The sequence below is a fragment of the Aptenodytes forsteri genome, unplaced genomic scaffold (assembly GCF_000699145.1).
Source record: "Aptenodytes forsteri isolate BGI_AS27 unplaced genomic scaffold, ASM69914v1 Scaffold64, whole genome shotgun sequence".
NCBI classification, from domain to species: Eukaryota; Metazoa; Chordata; class Aves; order Sphenisciformes; family Spheniscidae; genus Aptenodytes; species Aptenodytes forsteri.
The window spans coordinates 318,276-340,648 of NW_008794786.1; the positions used below are offsets into that span (position 1 = coordinate 318,276).

General features: G+C 41.6%; 1 protein-coding gene across 1 annotated transcript; it reads right to left on the reverse strand.

Moving 5' to 3' along the window:
* Positions 1-70: 70 nt before the first annotated feature.
* LARP4 (La ribonucleoprotein domain family member 4) lies at positions 71-17,764 on the reverse strand. The gene is given in 18 exon segments (XM_009274398.2): positions 71-3,588; positions 3,591-3,712; positions 3,715-3,943; positions 4,171-4,339; positions 4,622-4,743; positions 5,336-5,494; positions 5,695-5,743; positions 6,552-6,785; positions 10,477-10,580; positions 11,071-11,280; positions 11,934-11,987; positions 12,374-12,484; positions 13,532-13,635; positions 14,415-14,551; positions 15,101-15,176; positions 15,512-15,670; positions 17,282-17,426; positions 17,631-17,764. Coding segments are annotated over 18 exon segments (2,370 nt in total). The 5' UTR covers positions 17,682-17,764; the 3' UTR covers positions 71-3,453.
* Positions 17,765-22,373: the final 4,609 nt, after the last annotated feature.

Consider the following 22,373-nt stretch of genomic DNA (forward strand, 5'->3'; position numbering starts at 1 on the left):
AGCCCTTTTTTGGTTCCTTTTTTTCTGCCTTGGGTTTTTTTTTTAATTTCTTTTTTTTTTTTTTTTTAAACCTACTGCTAAAACTGCACCATCATACTGTGCCAGGCTAACTTTTTTTTAAAAAAAACAAAGATAGCAGGAATGACAGATACTATAAAACTAACTTAATTTTAGAAATCAAAAGAAAAAACTTTTTGCACTTTTAATTTTACTATCACATGCAAATACTTCTCTTTTCACTCCCCAGCAGAAGTACAAGAGAGTGGCCCAATCTTTTCCATGCACAGTAATTCGGAAAAGAACTTAACTGGGGAAGTATACTTCTGTAGCTAACAAAAGTCAACAATTCTGAAAACAAGTCACAGTTCGTAAAACTGAAAGTTACATGTGATTTGCACCTTCTGGTATTTAATATCAGCAGAGTAGGAAAATTTGTCTTTCCATCGTGTGGTAAGCTACCAAGAAGGAACCACGGAGAACTGTTATTTGTCACTTCAAGTGCACACTGACCATCGCTGTTGAACAAAGGACAGTGTCACCTCTGCTGATAAAATGACACAGCTCAAATGAAATCAATGAGCTGTACCAGCAGGCAGGCTGGCTCCCAAACGACCCCTTCGTCCCTGTTTCCCCCGGTCTGACAGAACAGGCAAACTTGGTGGGTAGAGACAGAATAGCTTGCCTGAGTCCGTTACAGGGGATGAGAATGTAGCAGCTAGCCCGTCTAAGTTATATGTTTGCCATGCAATACAAGTACTGCAGGAGAACTCGCACACAAAACTATGGTTTTCACAGCCTTTATATTTACTTGGTTATCCCCCCCTCCCCCCAAAAAAAGAACAGAAAGGAAAAAAAACAGAACCACAGTTATAAATGGCAGCGGGGAAGAGGGGAGAAGGGAAATGCTCATGTTAAATCCTTGCACGCAGGTATTCAATAAATAATTATGAGCGCCCTAATCTGATAAAAGTTTGAATATGCTGGAAAAAGCCAACAGGTTTACAGACTTATTTGCATACACTGTACAAGAGCCATAATCTGCTGCTGGAAAATGCACACCCAGGACATACGAAGCATCCTTTCCACAGTCAAGTTTTTCCAATCACCTTACAAGAAAGATTGAACTGCGGTTATTTTTTTTTTTTTTCCACATCTAATAAATGAAGAAGTTACATTTCACAATTGCTAAAAATTCAGATACTTTCAGCACTACAAGGTTATTCTATGCACTGCACTGAAAGCGGATGCCTGCGTGGATCAGAATTAGCACGCCGCCTTTACCACGGAGGCCAGAGATCAACATCTGCACAAGCCTCTTCCCAAGCAACTCTTCCTCTGAACAGCAAACAGCTTACGGCAGCTATTAGCATCCCAACCCTTACTCAACTTTGCGATGACAGTGCACATCTATCCTAAATATCTGTGACTATCATACAGGTTTGTTTTTTCCAGTTTGACTGCAGTAATTGTTTATAGCCTTTAAAATGATTAAAAATTAACTTTGAATTCATTTCATTTCAGAACTTTAACACTTTTAAATATATAAACTTCTCTATCATTCCAACAAATGTAGCATTATTGAAATAATGGAGAAGGGTTCTGTAAGCATCCCTAAACTGTAGACGTGAGCCACGATTTTTTTTACGAAATTAAAAAAACCTCCCAAACCCAGTACAGGTAGTTTAAAAGTGAATAATGATTTTGGTTTTTTTTTTTTATATATATATGTATATATATAACATGCGTAGAAATGAACAGTTAACTGCATAAATACACTATATTGTGTTATGAATCAAATCAAAGCAATTGCCAAGCTGAATAATAAGTTAGAGAAATGACAACTCTGGCTTTATATATATATTTATAAAAATAGATATGAGTGTTCTCAAAGCAGTTGATAGAGAATGCCTACCGAGTAAGAAGTCGCCACGGGTTATCTGGCTAAGAAGTCAGAAGATGAAATTTTTCACAGTTATTTTATCTGCCACTTACATTCATTCTAATGGCAACACTAGCATATATTACTAAGATGTTTACGGTATATATCACAATTGAGTTTTCCAGTGTTCACAACTTACGACTTTAAATTTGTACACTTGCTATTCACTAAAAAGAGAAAAAAAAAAGAAAAAAAAAAAAGGTGTGATTCTTACTGCTGGAAGCTACTTTTCCCTAACACTTTATACAGAACTTTGAACCCTGGCATGCTGATTTTGGCAGATTAATGCACTGAATTTTCCTATTTCAGTCATTATGGTTATCACCTTTAAACTTAACCACTTACTACACAATAGTGTTGCAAATTTAGTCAGCATACAGCTAGGCAAGATGCTACCTTTCAAGTAGCTTCTGTGAACATGAGGGGTTTTGTTTAACTCTTTACCTTTAACTCCACTTTAAAGTTAAAAAAAGTCAGTTGCTACTACATCAGCTGTAAACAATGAGTTCCCAGTAGACATAAACCCTGATTTCTAGTATACAGCATCCAATACCCTACTCCAGAATGCAAAGATAGGTCAGTATATAGAAAACCCAGCCACGTCTCTGATTTGCTAGCCATTCAAAGAGACATCAGTTTAACCCCAGTGGGGCACGCAGAACTCCGGGCCCAGAGTTCCCACCTGCAAGGCAGAATTCCACATCTTGCAACCGGAATTCCAGGCTCTCTATTTGTGAGGCTAACATCACGTACTGTGTAGCCACCCATCAATCCAATACTGGGCCTGCCTCAGGAAAACATACCAAGATAAATGCACAAAAGTCCGTAATAAAGAGATTAGAGAAAGTAACAAGCAAGAAAAAAACAAACAAACCTAAGAAGTTGCCCTCAAAAGGAGGCGAGGAAAAAGGGCAAATTAAAAATTCTGACGTGCTCCCTTCTGCCTCCTTCCAATTGCGTCTAGAAGACAATTTTTGCTGTCCATGTGCTCTGATCTACAATCCAGTATCCTGTAAAAATTATAGTTTAAAAAGCTTGCTGAATGAATTATTAGTAAGGTCAAGAGACTATACTTCAAGCTGGAAACACAAAGTTTACTACAGTAGTACATTCAGTTTTTATCATCAGTGACTAAGTCATGACAACAGTATCTGGCTGCACTCATTCCACTCACACGCCGACCAAGCACCTCAGCCGCAGACGTGCTCTGCAATGCAAGGCCATCAATGGCAGACACATCATCCGACAAGCCAAATGTTAAATAGGTTAAAAAAAGTTCTAATTTTACAGAAATGCTCATTTTTCAAAAATAATATTCTCTTATCCTTTTCCTCCTACACTGAGGGACAGGTTAATTTGTCAATTCATATTCTTTCACTTTGTCAAAATGCTAGTTCACAACCCCAAAACTGATTTCAAGCAGGAAACCCTCTGCAAATTAAAAACAAAAATACAAAAATTATAATCTCTATATTTATATTGATTGGAATCCTCCAGCATTTGCGAAATCACTTTTAGAGATGAATTTTGGGACCCTCCACAACTTCTCCACACAAGCCACGCTCCAGTTCAGTATTCCCCTTCATGAATACTTCTTTCTCAGAGTCTCCTTTGCTGCTTATTAGTCCACAGCTCAAATTAAATAGAGAATAATTGGCTGGACAAGTGTTACTTTGGTGACCGGGGTGGCACATACTGCTCCTTGCCGATACGTCGAGGTGCTCCCTGAGGCGATGATCTGCGTCCAAATTGGCGCCTCTGTTCCCTGATTTTCCCAGCAGCTCCCCTGGGAGGCCCGTTGCCTCGGAACCCAGAATAATCCTTCATTCGACCTTCAACCTTGTCATGAGCCTTCTCCGAAGCCTTCTCAGGTGTGCCATTTTCTTCATTTTTGGCAGGGGGAACTATGTTGGCACGATGTTCCCTAAGAGGCTGAACAGGAACTGGAGGAGGCTCCTTTGGGGGCTTCTGGCAAACTTCAGCATAACTTAGCTTGCGTGGCTCCTTTGGGACCAAGGGAGAAGAGCAAGGTTTACATGCCAGAATAACCACGCTATGCTCTTCCAGACTATCCCAGGCACAATGTCAAGGCACAACAGCAAGAACACGTACAGCGAGCGATTACACCACAGCTGTGGCAAACTGCACACGAGCAGGTCCCAAGTGCTACATCAGCACACCCAAGAGAAAGCTCCCCATGCTCCCCGCTCACTCCCTGCTCTGGGCCTTACCTGCATCAACAAAGCAGGAGCTGCACTTGCATTAGTAGAAGGTGAAGTGGCATTTGTCCTCGGCGGCTTTGCAGCACTGACAGGAGAGACAGACACCGGTGGGGAAGCGTGGCTCGTAACGTCTTTCTGAGCAGACACTTCTTCCGGTTTGCTGTCTGGCTGAACTGTGCTGTTAAATCAAGAACAATTTAACATTAAAACCTACTAACACAGAAATTAACGTCTGAGAAAGTGTTTTCTTTCTTTGAAGTCACAACTGCGTTTTTTTGCAGAACAAGATGGTACAGCCATTACCACCACAATTTGTTATTTCCATCTAGTGGCCTCTAGAGAAGCTGCCTACCACAGACAGAAGAAACAACAAACATTACTGCCACCTTGCTGGACACCAGCTAGAGTCTTTGCTAGAACATGCAAATTTTAATATTCTTGATTCAAGTAATCTGCATACCTTAACACCACAGCTTCAGTCTCACTTGGTGAACTCACACTTGTCACAGGCTCTTGGACAGTGCTGTGCGTCTGTTCTTCCTGAGCAGGAGCTGAACAGCTGGGCAGCAAATCTTTGCTTTCCTGTACAGAAAGCATAAGTTGCAAAATATGGAAAGACTGCAGATGTGCTTAAATTGCTCCTCAATATGCCAGTTCAAGACATCTGAAAAGTGGGATTTTCAAAGGCTGCTCAAGTCCCGATTATAGGAATTCTACTTCTTTTGGAGCATCGCTGCTAAAGCAATCACCCTTTATATGGGCAAAACAAATAGCGGATAAAATGCGAAGTAAGGCTCTATCACCCAGATTATCAATGCCTAGTCCCACCAGCTCAACTAACAGATTCACCTGGAAACAGCCCTTGCCTACACTACACACAAACTGTTCCTACTTCAACCGCCAACACTCCTCATTTGCCTGCTTTATTCCAAAACAGTACCGAGCTTACAACAACGTAACCACAGAAGCTTCAGCTAAATACCCACAAAAAGCCAAGGAAATCCAAGAACAGAAAGACAGAAAATGCACTATTATATTAACAAACATAGTATGATGTTTGGCCTTAAAGCATTCTAACGTGCAGCTCTAACATAAACTGATTCTTTAAGCAGGGGAGAAGGGAGACACAGCACATGCATACTACCGTGTGCGTGCCAGAGACAAGAGCGGGTACCTTTTCTTTGCAGACCCCTTTAACGATATCGGACATCCTGCTCTCCAGCACAGGCTCTCCCGGTATTTTTGCTGTGCTGCCAGGCAAAGGTGGAAAATTCGATGCTAGCAAGTCAAACTTTGGTGTCTGAGTCTTTGTTTCTGCTGAAGGCTGAGGTCTCTAGAGAAGGAAAACACCCGTTAACAAAGCCATAACACCTTGCATTAAAAGCATTGAGCAAGTGTCAGGGAATTTCCTAGAAACACTGAATACCCACAATGTAACCTGGGAATTTAAGGACTATGCCATTCCTTCGATAAATGCAAAGCCAACACGTTGCACTTTGTGCAACTCCCTGCAATAAGGGAAGAGGAACTTACTGAAACCCGGTCATCTTCTCGTCTCCTCCGACCTCGGAAAACATTCCTCCTTTAAAGGCAAAAAAAAAAAAAAGGTCAGTAAGTGCATTCATCTAGCTAAAGTGCACACTCATCTGCACAAAGGGGAGCCTGTGGCAGGGGATTTACAGCAGCCTACTGATGTTTCTCAAGATACAGTTCTGGGATGTTCTCCATCTTCAGGAGGGGTCAAAGCTCTTACACTCTTGGAACATAGCCAATACGGGAAACAATTTCTCTTTTCTCTCCCCGTGGAGGAGGTACCCTAGAGCATTGTATCTGAACAAGCACAGTGACAATTAGGCTATAGTATAATTGAATAGTATCCCATAATTTTATAGTAATAAACTTATTCATCTGATTTCTCACATATCTGTCTTGGTCACTTATTTTTAAGTGTCTAAACCCTGAGTTAACAGACAAAAGATAAAATCAGTTATCTTACAGTGTTTAGGAGCATCAAATTCCCCAGCCAAGGATTTGCTTATTATTTACAGCAATACAAATACCAACTTTACTTCAGCGGCTGTTTTAATTCTGGGGACAAATCAGGAAAAATAACTATTTTGAAATAAAGACACCTCGCTATCCTACTGCAAGGTGTTTATCAGAATAACTAACCGCTGTACAGTCAAGCAGGAAGCATTCATGCTCCCAGTTACGTATTTATCACGCCTGCTTTATTTAAATATCCATTTTCTCCTGGTCAGTCTTTACAGAAATATGTATTGTGCCAACGGTTGACGATCCTTGGCTCACACAAGTCATTTGAACCTCCAACACCACGTCCCAACTGCACTGTTGAGTTACAGCAAAAAGCAGTACACACAGTTCTTTACCTGCCCCTGCCAATGCCATAATCTCCATTCTGCTCCATCTGTCCGGTAGAAGAATCCTTCTGGGAATAACCTTGGTCTTGGTGCCCAGTTAACGTACTGTTATGTCGCTCCGTAACAAAATTCCTTGAGTTGGTTCTGTTCAGTGGTCCATCCCCCATTGGCATGGTACTGACGGCAGCCGGACCCTCCGCAGCATGTTCTGAGCTGTTAGATGATCGGAAGTGAGGCTTCACACTGCAGGGCACAGAGCAGCAGCTGTGTAACCCAGAGTTCAAAGAACAAGATGCAAAACTACCAGCAACTACAGTTAATTCGTAGCCGACAAGAAAGGAGGAGGTCAGTAAGTACTGGAACTCCATCAGAGAAGTTGCTTCCTACATACATGTGTCAAGAACAAAGAAATTGTTCTTCCTTACCTCCATCTATTCCTTTGGTTCTAGTGTTCTTGCAACCTCCCCTCCTGTCAAGTGTTGCCATTTGAAGAAAACATCGAGATCACTGCCCAACAGATACCAAAGCTGGGGGGGGTGCGTAGGAAAACAAAACCCAAACCAACCAACAAAAAAACCCCAAAACCTAGGGGAGACAGAAAAGCCAGAAGAACCCAAAGAGGGATTCTTCGTTTCTCTGGGCCTGCAGCACGGGCACAGGGTATTGGAAAGTGATCTGGAGAACTAAGCCAAGCCTGAGGAACAAACTCATCTGGCCACAAGCAGAAAAAAATGAACTGAAACAAGAAGCCAGGAGTAGATGATGACTAAACAGGCTGAAGAGAACAGAGGAGATAAGGCTAGGGCAGCTGAGAGCCCACCTCCCCAAGAGCCTGAAAAGCCACGATCTTAGTCTCACTGTTCCTGTTATCAAACACCCACAGCTCTGACTCTGCAGTTTACAATACCCCAGACATTTTACCCAGTTATTGATTATTCAGCATTAAAGCTGTATTTCCTTTGAACACAGATGCAGCTGTGCACGCTCAGTGTTTCTGCAAGTCAAGGCTCAGGGTCTTAAATGCAGAATTACCCAGAAAAACTCTGACCTACCATAACATGGAACAGTTTTCTGGAGCAGCATTCAGGTGCCTTAGACTATTTTCCACTTCTGCACCTCGCTGTCTTTTCCACGCAGCACCAACCAGCTTCGGCAAGCGAGGTAAGGACCTTAAACTATATCTTTCTCCTCTGGTCAACCCTGCACATCTCATAATTTAAGGACAGAAGGAGGATTTTGCATGCTTATTGTTTTTAAACAATCTCACTATAACATTCCATGCAATCAGAAGAAATTCTCCCACTGCCAGCCGAAGTATGATTCCTGTCCGGGAGGAGAAGTTAACTTGACTACGTGATCTCTTACAGAGTTATCCAGGACCAGCCTGCAGCCTGAATAAGGGTCCTTTCTTTCAACAGACCATAAATCATGCAGCTTTTGGTTTCTCTAAGCTAAGTGAATACGGAAAGGCATGTTGTGGATGCCACAGACCCTAGACTGCCTAACAAAGAGGTAGTTTCCTTCCAGCTTCCACCAATAAATTTGTTCTCTCCTGCTTGGCTAGAGAATTTAAATTGGGAGGAAAAGAAAGCAAAATAGGAGAATTCACCGAATGACAAACTATCATTTGTTAGCACTAAATCAGAAGAGCAGTAAGTGATGTGGCTGTAGCAGCAGCAGATTCCTCCCTCTACTCAGCCGTCGTCCTGTGGTATTTTAAAAATCAACTCCACCACTACCTGATGGACTTCTCCATAGCCTTGCAATTAACAGCTGGAAGTTTTGCAGCATTTCATTTGTAACCAGAAAGCAGAACAAAAAGCACCTTTTAATAGCCCAATTCTGAGTGGTCAAATTAATCTGCTTTACCAAAGACATTTTAAGTTACCTTTTAGATGGCTGGATAGAAAAATATCCATTTAACCAACATCAGCACTGAGGATTCTCTGTTACAAAGACTCAATCTTCCTTCCCACAAGGATGTTGCAACAAATCAGGGCAAAATAAATATCACAGGCTTAAACAAATGTTTAGCTACAGAGAAAAATCCAATACTTCACTATTAACTGCCTGTATGACAAAACAAATCAAGTTTAATGAGCCAGGACAGAAACCCAAAAGCAGCAGCTGGATGAACCCCTCCGAATGAACTCTCCTGCAGTTCAAGAGAAGATATGCTGAACAAAGATTAATTCATACTTCACAGCTTCAAGAAGCATTAAGAACCAGTTTTAAAGCCCCAATAAGGTTAAGTTTTCCATCAGCAAAGACCATAGGGACGAGGAGGTAAGCTAACTAAATTCTTCCATTTAGTTCAATTCATTCTTAAAATGGAAGATTCTCAAGTCATTACTCAGCCCTCAGATCTCATAATCTTACCCGTCATTGAGAAGGCCACAATCTTGTCTGGGCAGAAGAGCGAAGCAGAAAAGACAAGGAAAGATAAGAAAGGAAAAAAGCAGAGAGAAGGAGAGATGGTGTGAGAGAGCAAAAAGAAGGAAAAGCATGAAGTGCAGGCTGCCCAGACAATCGATTGTTGGACCTGTTCTCTCTTAGCGCGATACTTGATCATCACTGGGCCAAACCTTCCAGGCTGTGCCTCGCTGTTACCTTAGCAGTCTCCTGTTTGCGAAGGAATCCTGCTGAAGCATAACTAACATTTGCTTCCAGAATATGAAGATTTATTACCGCAAAAACAGAACTTTGTACTAGCGCAAAGGCTGAGCAAGATTGGCAGGAAAGATAAGACAACCAAGACAGACCAGCAGAACCTGTACACACTTGACCCTAAAGCTGTAACTTCACAATGACTGAAGTTTCACAAATGAAAGTCTTAACATAACCAAAAGTTTTAAAAGCTTAAGGATTATACAGGTGTTTTCTACAAGGCAGCAGTGACCGCGTGGGCATTTCAAGATGTTAATATTTGAGTACATACTATTCTTGTACAGTTTCAGCCTCCATACTTCTGAGAGGATCCATATACGTGAGACTTTTAAAGGCTTTAAGTTTGGGGACAATTTAAGGCAAAAAAAACCCCCTCAACCCTTTTTAAAAAGATCTTAATTGATAGCTGAGCAGCTGTAACTGAAGCAGCTGCCCCGTCTTCCAAGTAGAGTCATACTACCAGCTTCACAGCCTGTATTAAGACTCTGCTGAGTCACCACAGACCAAATTCCAAAGTTCACCTTCTGCCAACAGCCACAAACCTTAACTGCATCACAAAACCACTTATGGTACTGGCAGTTGTCAACCGATTTCTCAAACAGTATAAAAAGCAATTCCCATGCTACCAGCCCGCATGCTGAATACAGTGAAAGAGCTTGCAAATAAAACAATTTCCACCCATACAAACAGATTACTACTCCATTGTGTTTACAGAGTACTGTTCCAGCAAATATAAAGCTGTGTCCTCCTCCCCAGTGTTTATATCTGAGTCCTTACAGTTATCAGGAAAGATGGGGATAAAGCAAATAAGTTACAGTAACAGACTCAGCATCAAGCAGTTTTAGCATACAGCAGTCAGGGCATGCAACTCTCAGCTGCATAAACTGAATGGCTCTCTGCAAGACTAATCACACAACAGGAAAAGCTTACGTTTGTGCTGCAGGAGTTTATAATCTGCGTGTAACAAACATAATTAGAAGTATTACCTTAAGAGGATGTCATTTATTTGTCTGCAGAAATTCCTCTGAGGCTGTTAAAGGAGTTACCTTTGCTCTCTCCAGCACATTATGTCCATTATTTTAGGATCTTAAGCTGCCACCTTGATTTTATTTTATAAATCAAGTTGAAAAACGTCATACATATTTGATAAACAAAATAGGCAACCTAGTCCCATCAGAAGGCACTGCATTTTACAAGCGCAAGGAACACGTCAGGATCTCAATACTGTAAGTTCTCAGAGAGCAAACAACTGACAGAGCTATCTTACCGATTTCTATGGAATGGGCGACCTATACTCAAAGAAGCAGCATTTGTTTTATATGATCCTGGTGTATTAAAGCCATTCACAAATCCACCGTTAGGAAAGGGGGCCTGCAACAGACAGAACAGTCTCAATGGCTGAACTAAAAAGAAAAACGATTGCAGTTTTATGAGATCAGCTTCGGCAGTTATTCGTCTAGTCTGTTTGTACTTTTACGCTGGGCTACTGTATCTAGCATGTTGTAAACTTACTACTAAAGAGAAAACCCCACCAGGTTAACAGTCTGCACATCTACTTCAGCATCAGTCCTCCTGTTCCTGGAAGAGCTACAAAGCCCTTCCAGTAACACTAGCTACTGGATAACGGGGTTTCACACCAAAATTTCTTGAAATAAATGGCAGCCGATGGCGAGACACAGCCTTTCTGACAGTCTTGCTTTATCAGGTCCGCAACATAACACGAAGTATCATAAAACAGGGATCTGACTGGAAAACCTGCGCATTCTACAGCTGAAAAGCCCACTAACCCTATTGATTTGTTAACCAAGTTATTACTGACATTTTGGGCTATCTCCCCTCATTTCCATCAGCTGTTACTTACCAGTGGTGTTTCAAAGTAAGGTGCAGGATTTGGAGACCACGTCTGAGGCACAATGCTGTAAATAGAGTACTGCTGAGGACTATATACAGGCTGCATAAACAGTGGCGAGGCAAACTGTGCTTGTGTTTGAACTGGTTGAGTATAGACACTGGAATCCACTACCCGGTAACCATTCTTAGCAAAAAACGTGTTGATGGCTTTTATCCTTGCCTGCAAGATATCAGATCACATCATGTACGTTAGCTGGGAGAAAAGGAGAAGCAGAACATGGAATCTTTCTTGCCCGCTGAAATGGTAACAGAAGGGACGCGAAGAGGAAGTAGGTTGATTACTGCTGACAAATAAAAACTGATAAAAATCAATACAGATTACATTCTTACAGCATGCTAAAGGAAAGGACACACATGCGGCTTTAGGTAGAGAATCTGCCAAGTTTAAGACAAACACTGCTTTCTACAGCAGTAACTGTCCAGACTCCGATTTTGACAATTCCTCTCGCAGTACAAACAGCTTGCTTCAGCCTTATTTGTAGAGCAGCTAACTCAAGCTAGATACTCATGATGGCAAGAGTCCCTCTCCTGAGTTCTGCAGACCCAGATTCTGGGGAAAGTGGAAAAGGAAAGACAAAACAGGAATGTATTTCACACCTCATGGGAAGCAGCACTGTGAATAACCAGCAGCCACTGAACTGTAATTTTTCAGAGCTACCCATGACCTCATTCAAGTTAACAGCCTACAGAGCAAGTGTTATGAACTATCCCACTGCTAATTCCTTAGTTCCCCCCGCCAAATGCACACTATCATTCAAATAGAAACAATATATAATTCAATTCAAACAGAAGCCTCGTATAAAGCAGCCTTACCATTACTGGCTTGCCCTGAAAGGTTTTCACTTCTTCCCTTAAGTATTTAAACGCCTGCAGATACAAAAAAGATTAACATTAGAGTATCTTGATAAAATTGTACTTCTCAAAGGATATTACACGATTTAACATGAACATGTAGCAATGTGGTTCCCTGTTAGCCCAGCTAAATTCATTAACACTTCAAATTCAGGATAGGAGATGTCAGTTATGGGCAGAGAGTACTGAGGCAAGAGGCAGACAAGGGAATTATAACCCTACAACCTCTCAGCGTTTTTCTCTATTAACTAGAATTTGCCAATAACCTCTTAAAATAACAAAAGGGGGATCAATAAATAAACATTTCTTTTAGCTGCAGGAAGCACACGTGCAATTCTCTTGAGCAGGGGAAGTATTAGTAACAAAATTGAGATGTCATTAACAGTCGAAGGCAGCCTTACCTGTTGCGCATCTGTATCTGACTGGAATGTAACGTACCAGTTGTTGTTGTGAGCAAACTCACAGCTTATCACTTTGGGGCAGTTTTCATTTTTAAACAGAGCCTTAACCTCCTAGGGGAGAGAAGACATCAGGCAGTTAAGATGACCTAGCTCTAAGCTGTAAATTGAACACTAAACCAACAAAAGTTTACACGCCAGCTCCTCAGCTGCAATTTTCCCTTGATCAGGGATGTTCTTTTATTCCCTTGACAGGTCTGCCAGACACCAAATTATCCTCTACCTGTTTCTGAACCCAAGAATACTAGCCCAGCCTACTGAGCTCCCCAGATAAAAAGCAGCAGGCCCATCTGGTAAGAAAATCAAGATCAGTGTAGAACTGCTGATATTTCTATATGAAAGAGGTAGCAAAAACACAGCTTCAGATCAGAAAAGTCATCTAGACAAGAATGATTCTAAGAAATATTTCTAAATCAAGGCAACCTGACAGCTTTGCAATAATCAGATTTTGAAGAGAGGGCAAAGCAGCTGTTCAGCATTTGCATTAGAAGAACTAATTAAAAATGCTAGTAGACAAACACCCTGTGTTACAACTTTAAAAAACAAAGAACTAAATCATTCTGTTAGCCAAATATCAGTAGGAATTTTATTATCCTCCCTTCTCCGAACATAATGAGCTCAGCTCACACTGGGTCACAATGAATGAGAAATGTTTAGCAACATTTCTTGCTGCCAAAACAACCATCTGACTTCAAGTAAAGTTACCACTGTGACAAAAATTCAGCCTGAATTCCAAGCTATGCCCTGGACTGATTTTATTTTTGGATCTGAAAAGAGACCAGTTCAAACTTCCTTCCAGAAAAGCCTAGCTAGCTCAATTTTTGGTGGGGAAAAAAGTTTACTTAAGAGCATTTTAATACATTAGTAAATAATGGGAAGGGACAACAATGACAACAAGTTTTTGCTTTGGCTTTTTTGACAATACATCCAGGCAGAAAAAAAAGTTACTTACGTGGTTTACAAGAAAAATATCTGTGTTTAATCAAATTAAATACCAGTTGACCTTTTAAGCAACACTTCCTGTTGCTGTTTGAAGCACCGTTGAAGATACCTTCCAAAAATATCAACAGGCTTTTACTTCTTTCTTTTCTATTTATTTACCTCTATAGGCGTTGTTTCAGGGATCTCACGGAGAATGATAATACATCGCTTGTGATTTGGTCTAACTTTCTCCCCTCTCTCATCCACTTGTACCATAGGAGAAGCTAGAATTAAAATATAAAAGTTGGCTTAATATTGGACATTGTGCACTGCAAAACATCTCAGCAGTACTAGACTCCATTATCCAACTTGTAACAAAGAACTGCGACAGACTGCTTAAGAAACCAGATTCCTTGAATTCAGGGTAAAGGACTGTTTTATCAGCTATAGTCTGTTAGATCTTCAGTACATTTTTGCTGTTTGTCTGACGTTGCCTCCATCTACAGCTCAGATAGCTAAGAAACTCAGTCCCAAATTCAATTCTCTCCCAGCTCAAATTCAAGTAAGAGGATATAAAAACATTCCTAGACAGAGCCCTAATAGGAAAAGTTCAAATAAGAGGAAGGAAATCAAGTCAGAATAAAGACTTAAAAAGTTCACTTACAACCGTGTCCACGAGAAGCTATGTGCAGGATCAGCACAGGACAGCATGTCGGAAGAATTCTAGCTAACTTTTTCTAATAAGCTTTTTCTAGTTTTATTGTTTCTAGTAAACTTTTGCCCTGAATCAGAAGACTAGGTTTACTCCCAGAATAAGACTATCGCTGCTAGCAATAGGTTAGAGTAGCCTCTTACTGGGGCAGATTTAGGCAGATTATTATAAAGCATAACTAGAATTCAGGAGCCTGGAACAGCCACTTACTCAAACATCTCAGCAGAACGAGGTTCCCGTCACCACCTACCAGAGCAATATCCCATAACCAGCTAAGAGACTAATACATTTCTCTAAAGCAAAGAAGGATTCTTTGTTCTACTAACACAGACACCAAACAGCCAGACTTACATCTCAAAACTTCAAGAATAAGGTCCATATCAGTTGTCAGCTTCTTAATACCTTCCATGTTGGCAATTGTCCATATTGGAACAAACTGATCACTATCCATTTGAGACATCAAGTAGAGATCCTTTGAAAGATTCTCACTAAAAAGACATAAGTTCACTATTTTATAAAAATTCTGAACTTTACTTACAGAAGCCTCAAAACAACAGGATAACCTCAGGCTTAAATATTCATCAATACCATTCACAGCTAACTCTAGCCAAAGCGTACTCAGATTTTCTCTCCTGGAAAAAATCTTAGCAGATCAACACAAAGCAGAAGATAATTTAAAAACTTAATGATAAGTTACAGCGCTCTGCATGTTAGTCTGCAAAAAGGATCTTGCCAAAGAGACCTCTTCTGGTAATACACTGCTAAATTATCTCAACATCTTACAACTGGGAAGCACTGTTGTCATACTCAATTCTCATTAAAGGACAAGGATGCATGGACAGGACTGAAACAGCTGAAAGGCACCACAGGGTTTCTACAGCATTTTAGCAAATCTTGTTTCATATCGCAACCAACTCTCTCACTCACAGTTCACATTTTTTATGAAGGTGACAGCACATATCAAGCCAAAAAAAGGGAAAATTTTGTCAACGATTTTAATAAAGGGTTTATACAAAGTTGAACTAACTGTACTGTACCGTGAAAAGCAGAATTCAAGTTGTTTTTTCAAACATTCTCTAATGTCTTCTGTGGACACAGTGGAGCTGCCTTCACCTAAAAGTTACCACATGCACCATCAGATCTCAGTTTCACGCTAAGAATACAACGCAAGAACACGTTTCATTGTACAGTAAAAGAATGAATCCTTCTGGGTAAGACCAAGAGGAAAGGGTCACGAGGCATGCTTAAAGACCACCATACCACATGTTCTCAAAATGACTTGGATCCCATGGTTTTCACCTACTGGGCCAAGTGCTATGGCTTGGATCTTCTTGAATACGCATTGAATGGAGCATTTCAAAGTTCCTACTCAGGATTTACAAGTCACATCATAACTGCAGCAGACTTCAGAGGATTACAGACACTGATATTCTGACTTGAATACTCACCAGACACTTCATAGATTTGGTATCCAAGATCTTCAGTTGCTAGGACAATTCCATTTGCAGATGCTTCATCAACTCCTGTGCCATTTCTTGTGGCTTCACAAGATGGGGAATACATCACTTCATACTGCTTGCAGCTATCCTCCGAAATCTCTATGTTACCTGGCAAAAGAACACATCATCAACAGAAAACCTACTGTAAGCTTCAGAATATTTTCCATTTGAAAAATTTTGGCTACTGACATTAAAACGAATACTCGAGAATGCCGTAACTGAAAGCGTCTAGACTTAGTCCATGTTTCTTAGACTTTCAGCATCTACTTTGTATTGGATAGCACTTTCTACCTCTCCAATTTCAGAAAGATCTTCAGGTTTGCACTAGGGTCTCAGGGATAAGTAAATAACAAGATCATGAAATTGTAAGATCCCCAAAAGTAGCAGAGGATCTAAAAAACAGGCTTTCCACCTGAAATTTAAAAATTTAAATGAGGTTCCTAAAAACAAAGCACTAAAATAGCTTACATCACTTCAACGCATTACATGATTCTTATTTACATAAAGGACTCAGGAGCATCTAGTGATTGTTATAAAACATAGTGGAATGACATTGAAATTGGCCAATCTCTTGTTCAGGACACCTCAGCTTAGTCTTCATCGCAGCTGCTTGAGAAAGAAACAAGTGCAACTTCAGTTTAATCCAACAGTCAGGCAAAGGAAATTGTCCAAAAAAATCAACTGCTCTGCTAGATCTTTTCCATGCTAATGATGAATCCGCTAAAAAACATACTTTGTGAAGAGATACTATTCAACTACTTACATTAGAAATTGCTTAACAGCAAGAACAACGTATTTGGAAAGATTGCCTTTAATTTTCCAGCAGCGTAGCACTGCCATGATTGCTTCATTTTGTTATGAAGAGACAAATGAGTTTCTCTCAGCCAATGCACAAACTTAGTACTCTCTCTTCACTTCTGCTGACTTACCAGAAACTTTTGACAGGGCCACACAAACCGAATCCTCCCTTCTTTATCCCTAACTTTTCCCAAACCTTTTTCCAGGGAATCTTCTGCTTAACAGGCCTCTGCCGTATTTTGAGTAACCTCAGCTATACAACTGGCTTCATATCAACTCTATCTAGCCATATCAGAAGAGTTAAACCATTTGAATATTTAGTTCCGGATGACAGGACTGACCATGCGGTAAGGGTGGAAAATGGGGACTGAAATGGAATACAGACTAAATCGAAAGGAGCTAACCACAGATGCTTTGGAGTTTCTACTCCAGTACAAACGCTACTGTCTAACAGTTCTCGGCAGCTCCTCAGTGACCCACCAGGATTGTAGGCGGCCCTCAGATCTTATCTTCCTGTTCACAGGGTCAAGCGTATACTAAAGTGCAGCAATGGCAAACAACACAAGTCATTAATCCATTTCTACACATTTAGCATCTTGTTTCCCTCTTAGCGCGTTACTCAGTCATCACCGGGCCCCTTGGATCCTGTTACCTGCCAAAGTATTCTGTCCCAGCGCAACTCTGGACACCTTCTTGAATCCCTAAACCAAAACTCACGGGTCAGACCCATAATCTCTATCAACCGCCTACTGCTTTCTCACGTTCATTTCATACTTGTTGCTACATCAGCACTAACAACCTCAAGGACAAGAGCAAGAGGTTTCTTCTCGCTGCTGAACTCTTACAGAGAACGCTCAGCGCTACCTAGCAAGGGACGACGTATCACGGCTAGTGTTTGAACATGGGCCCGCGACATCTCACCCTCGGTATGAGTCCCTTGTGCAGCCGCTGTTTCTTGCCACGAGTGCTCTGCGCCATTTGTTGGTGGCACAGCCTCACCACTCCCTTGGGGTACTTCTTGCCACACTTTTGCGTTAGGGTTTAAGCCAGCACCCTTCGATGTTACCTGCTGAAGAGACCAGAACACTTTTATTAGGAAACAGAATCCAAAGATGCTTTAGAAGTCAAGCCAGACAATATAGGTGAATTTAGTGATTTTCTATAGAGTTCCACATCTCAAGTGTCTAACCAGCTATTAAGCACCTATGTGATTTTTTTCATTAATCAAAACAGGAAAATCCTTGGTATTTTCCAAGTATTGCATTTCTACCTCCATTAGAAGTGTTGCCTTCAACCTCTCTTTATTGACATCCGACAACATCAGCAGAGGAAGCGGCTAGCCGTCAAGGACTCTGGTAACTCATAAGCTTTTAAAGACTTGACTGTCATAATGCTCCAGTCCCCTTTCACCAGAAAGGGAAATTTTCCCTCCTCCAGACCCCTTCCTAGAAAGGAAGGTAAAAAAAAAAAATATTTCAAGGAGAAGAAACTAATGACTTACTGAATTAGCGACATCTATGCTAACCAAGCATCACCTATGCTATGCCAGGATTCCTCATGAACTTACCTGAGTACTACCTGATTTCCCCATGAGTTTACCTACATCTTATACACATCAATGTATGCTAATAATTTCCTTAAACCTGTAACCAAGGAGATTGAAGATTTTGAAGCGCCAAGACAAACATATACGCCATCACAGCCTGCTGGGAGGGGGACTAGGATCATCTCACTTTGAGACTGCGCAACAAAGACCATAATTAGAGTAAGAGGGTAAACAATGAGACAAGAGAAACTGCTGGATTCCAGCCTGGAACCTGACATCGACAGACAGTTATTTCTACAGCAAAAGATGGCGCCCTCCAAGGTCCCTTTCTGAGAGCTGCTCAGAAGCTCAAAGGCGTTTGGGTAAGGAGTCCAATAATCCAGCAACAGCACAGAGGATAAGCATTGTAGTGGCTTTCGCCCTACCACGATAAAACTAACTCCTTCCACATAGACAAGAAAACTACGCTTTTGCAAAAATTGTCCTACTAACTAAAACAGTTTCCTCCAAACGGGTTCCTTCAGACGTTGAACAATAGTCCGCTCACGCCACTTGCTTGAATTTGCAAGGCAAAAGCCGTTAATCCTAGCTCATGTATCACAAATTCACAAAGAAGGAAGTTTGATATTTCAGAGGCCAGCCTCCTGGATTCTGAAATTAAGGAGCGGCTTACTACCAGGCCTCAAACATAAAGCAAAAGGATAAGGAAGCAGTTGCAATAGCTTTAGAGATAATTCCTCTGCCAAGGTCACACCTAGTTCCAGAGCTATTTGCTGCAAGGACAAGCCCAAATTCAGTAACAAAAAGCTTCCAAACACTGGAGAGGTTCAAGACAATCACAAGAGAAGGAAAAACAAAGATTACAGTTTTTACAAGGCCCTCTTTGGGATTCAAAATCCCCCACGCACAACTGATCTAATCCACACAGCAACGGAGTTTTCCCCCTTTCGTTAATCTTCGCAGAAGAATATAGCTGGAAACAGAAAGAAGAACCAGAAATAGTTCAGTGTGAAAGGGCACATGTACGTTTCCCTTCTTAGTTTTCAGAGCAGTTGTTCTCCAACAAAAAAACCTTAGAGGGAAAACCCGGTAACCTGTTGCACCCGCATACTCTCACTGTCAATGTAGTTCAGCAAGTTCAAAACTTAACTCAGCTCAGCTGCTGGTCACTCCTGTGACGCAGCATACCTGTCAGCGTGGGCACCTGCTCAAGAACCGAAAGCCGGCAGATCCCACTTCCTTGAATTTACTTTTCATCAAAGCAAAAGAGACAAGACACATCCAGGAGATGATTCATTATTTTATAAAAATAAACACTGCCTCACTACCTTACGTCTTTGAGGTTAGCATTTAGCTCAAGGTGACGGTAATTTTAAGGAATAAGTATGATAAAGTGAAACTGAAACACTTTAGGGAGATTACTACACTTCTGGAGGTGATCAGAAGTAAAAAGCAACTCTGAGTATGGCAGATGATGTTACTCACTTTAGCAAACACCGTAAGACACACATGGTAACACGGCAGTTCAGAAATCAGAGGTCCAAGTGAAAAGGGCTAAGAAACTACATAGATTCAGGCTGATAAAGTGATGAATGGACCTATTAACACAACGGCTGAAATATACCCCTGAAACGGAGCGTGGGCTACTTCCTCTTTGTTCTAGAAACACTTAATGACACGCAATGCAATTCTGTAAGACCCAGTCCTGATGTCATGCATCTTAATAGCAAGACACCACGGACTCCGAGAGGATAAAAAGTCCCTAATTTACATAAGCTTTTTGAAAATACAGTCTGCTATGCTCCAGGAGCAGCACCGCTCCATTCTGGCAAGCGGCTCTTCTGAAGAGAAGGCCAAAATATCAATTCTTGCTTATTTAACTGAGGCTAACAAATACCGAGCCCATTTGATTGGCTGCAGAACAATCCTCCCAGCTGCTATCGGGAACTTTCATGATGAGGTTAAAGCTTTACAGAGTTACAAAGGTTAGGAACACTCGCTGGTATCCATGAGCTGACAAAGCTGTCCTCCTCAGCAGAGCCTCCCTCTAGTTTACATTACTTTTGGCAAATGTGGATCAAAGATTCTCCTCTAGCAATTCCTTAAAATTGACTATCGAAGCATCCATCTCATTTTGAAAGGACGGCAAAGAATATTTTTCTTATTGTAACAGTCCAAATTACATTTAACAGATTCAATTAAGCCAACAAAAATTAAAGTATTCAGAGTTTCTTTTAAAGCATTCTATTTTAACATTAATTCAAATTATCCTGCAACCAAAATATTAACACTGAGCTTGTGACAGATTTCCCAGAGCAGACTGACTCTCTAAAAGGGAATCTAAGTGAAAAATCTAGAAGAGAATTTAATGAAACTTGTGAGGTGAGAATCTAAACATTTTCCAGAAGTGGAAACGTAAGCAGAGGGAAAAAACCCAAAGGTCAGCAAACCTACGGGAGGCTGGCAAAGAGAAGCCTTGTGCTGGCTGGGGGACATGACAGGTAGGGAAATACGCATCTGCAGTGGACTCGGACACGCGCCAGCGTAGTTAGCTGTCACCTTTTCAAAGCTTATCCAGGCTGTGAAGCAAACCGAAGAAGAGAGAACGCTGGTGTCACACCAAAAGCAACGCGCAGAACTCCTTGGGAGCTGACTGCAGGATATCACGTAACAGCAGTTCAGTACTCTGAACGTCCCAGGTAATTCTCAAAGCACGCATTAACTTTAATGGTCACAAGAGAGTTACTTCCACTGCAATGGAAGCAGCGTGGATTTTTTCATTAGCCAGTACGAGCACCCCAGGACTAGGGGAGCCTCCTTTATCCCTCGGTAAAGCAAACGCACAGTTGTGCTGTATGAAGATGGTACCACCCTCACCTGCGTCAATGGCGTCCATCGCTTCTGTGTGTACAGGGACAATTTGGGGGCTTTGTCACCTAGAGGGAAGCAGGAAGCCTCACCTGCTAAAAAAGAGGGCCAGCAATACTCAGTGCTTCACGCGGTCCTGGTTCTCTAGCTAGGAAACATCGCTGGCAACAATTAGGGCAGCATTTCACCCACCTGAAATGCACAGATTTCAATTTTCCCAATAAATTACTAATATATTGAACTAAGAACACGCACCCAACTGACTGAAACCCGAAGCAGGCACAGCAAGCCATTATCAATTACATTTTTCCCAATACATTTAATAATATTCCCAATGCACTTTAATTACCGATTGTTAACAGCATGCCGGCCCTGGCTGCAAGCGAAAAACAAGACCTACCCCAAACATTAATGCATGAAAAATAGCACGAGCCTTACACCATTCCCTCACTGCAGCCAAGTTTTTTGAGCTAGAGGATAGTCAAGGAAAACACAATTCCACCACGCACGCTGTGAAGGAATGAATTCACAATCAGCACGTGCACACTTCAGTTAAGTCTAAAATGCAACGCTGACAGCCAAAGCAAGTCAGCTAATCCTCTCGAAAGCTTCAGGACTTCTAACGCAATCCTGTTCTGTACCTTATTTTTCAGGCAACCCCAAAGATCCCGAGACAAAAGCTGCTGTCTGCTTTCAAGCGTTCGACTACAGTGTTTCAGAACACCTGGTTAGGAGCTCGAGTTCCCTGTCCTGGCAGCGAAAAGGCACCTTCAGAAAAGTCTGGATTGTCCTCAGGAACTCAAAATTAAATGTTATTGATGCTTCCTGAACGAAGATCACAGAAACTAACTCGCAACACTACCAGCGGAAGAGAAAGGAGGAGATCAAACAAAGCAACCAAAGTCAAGCCTGTGCTTTAAAAGGATTCACTAAACACCCAGACGCGCGCTGCCTGGCTTCGCAGGCTCCTCATTTGCTTCAGTTCCCTTTGAGCAGCCCGAGCCCCGTCCACAACACAACCACTCCATGTCACTGCTGCGGGTTCCAGAACCTGCCTCGCACGCCCGCTGCTCGGAGGGGCCACCTCCGTCTCGCAGGCTCAGCTCCTCTCCGCCGCGCTCGGCCTCAGATGAGGTTGGCTGCTCGCAGCTCCTGGCTGCAGTCATCAGGCTGCAGCTCCGATTAGCTTGAACAGTTCCTCTTCAAGTTAAATACTGTAAAACCAAATTCTTCAGACCTGTCATTCTGCGTTCATGACACCTCTTTTTCCTCTCAGTGCAAGCCAAGCAACATTCAGTTCAGAACTGAGGCAATTAGTTTAAGAAAGAGAAGGTGTTGCCCAAACCTTTTTATTCAGAAGTTCTTAACTGTGGAATATACGTTGGTATTCATGTAAAAGACCACCACCACCACGCTTGAATCAAATACACCATTAGCAATCGACTGGCTTCCCTCAGTTATTTCTTAATTAACCCAGCAGCTGTTTGCCTTATAGACTTTTTGGACAAAACTTATTGCAAAGTTTAAGAGCAGCAGAGCAGTTGCCTGGATTTGTCCAGCAAACGCCGAAGCTGCTTCCCAGAACCCCGTGAGACGCTG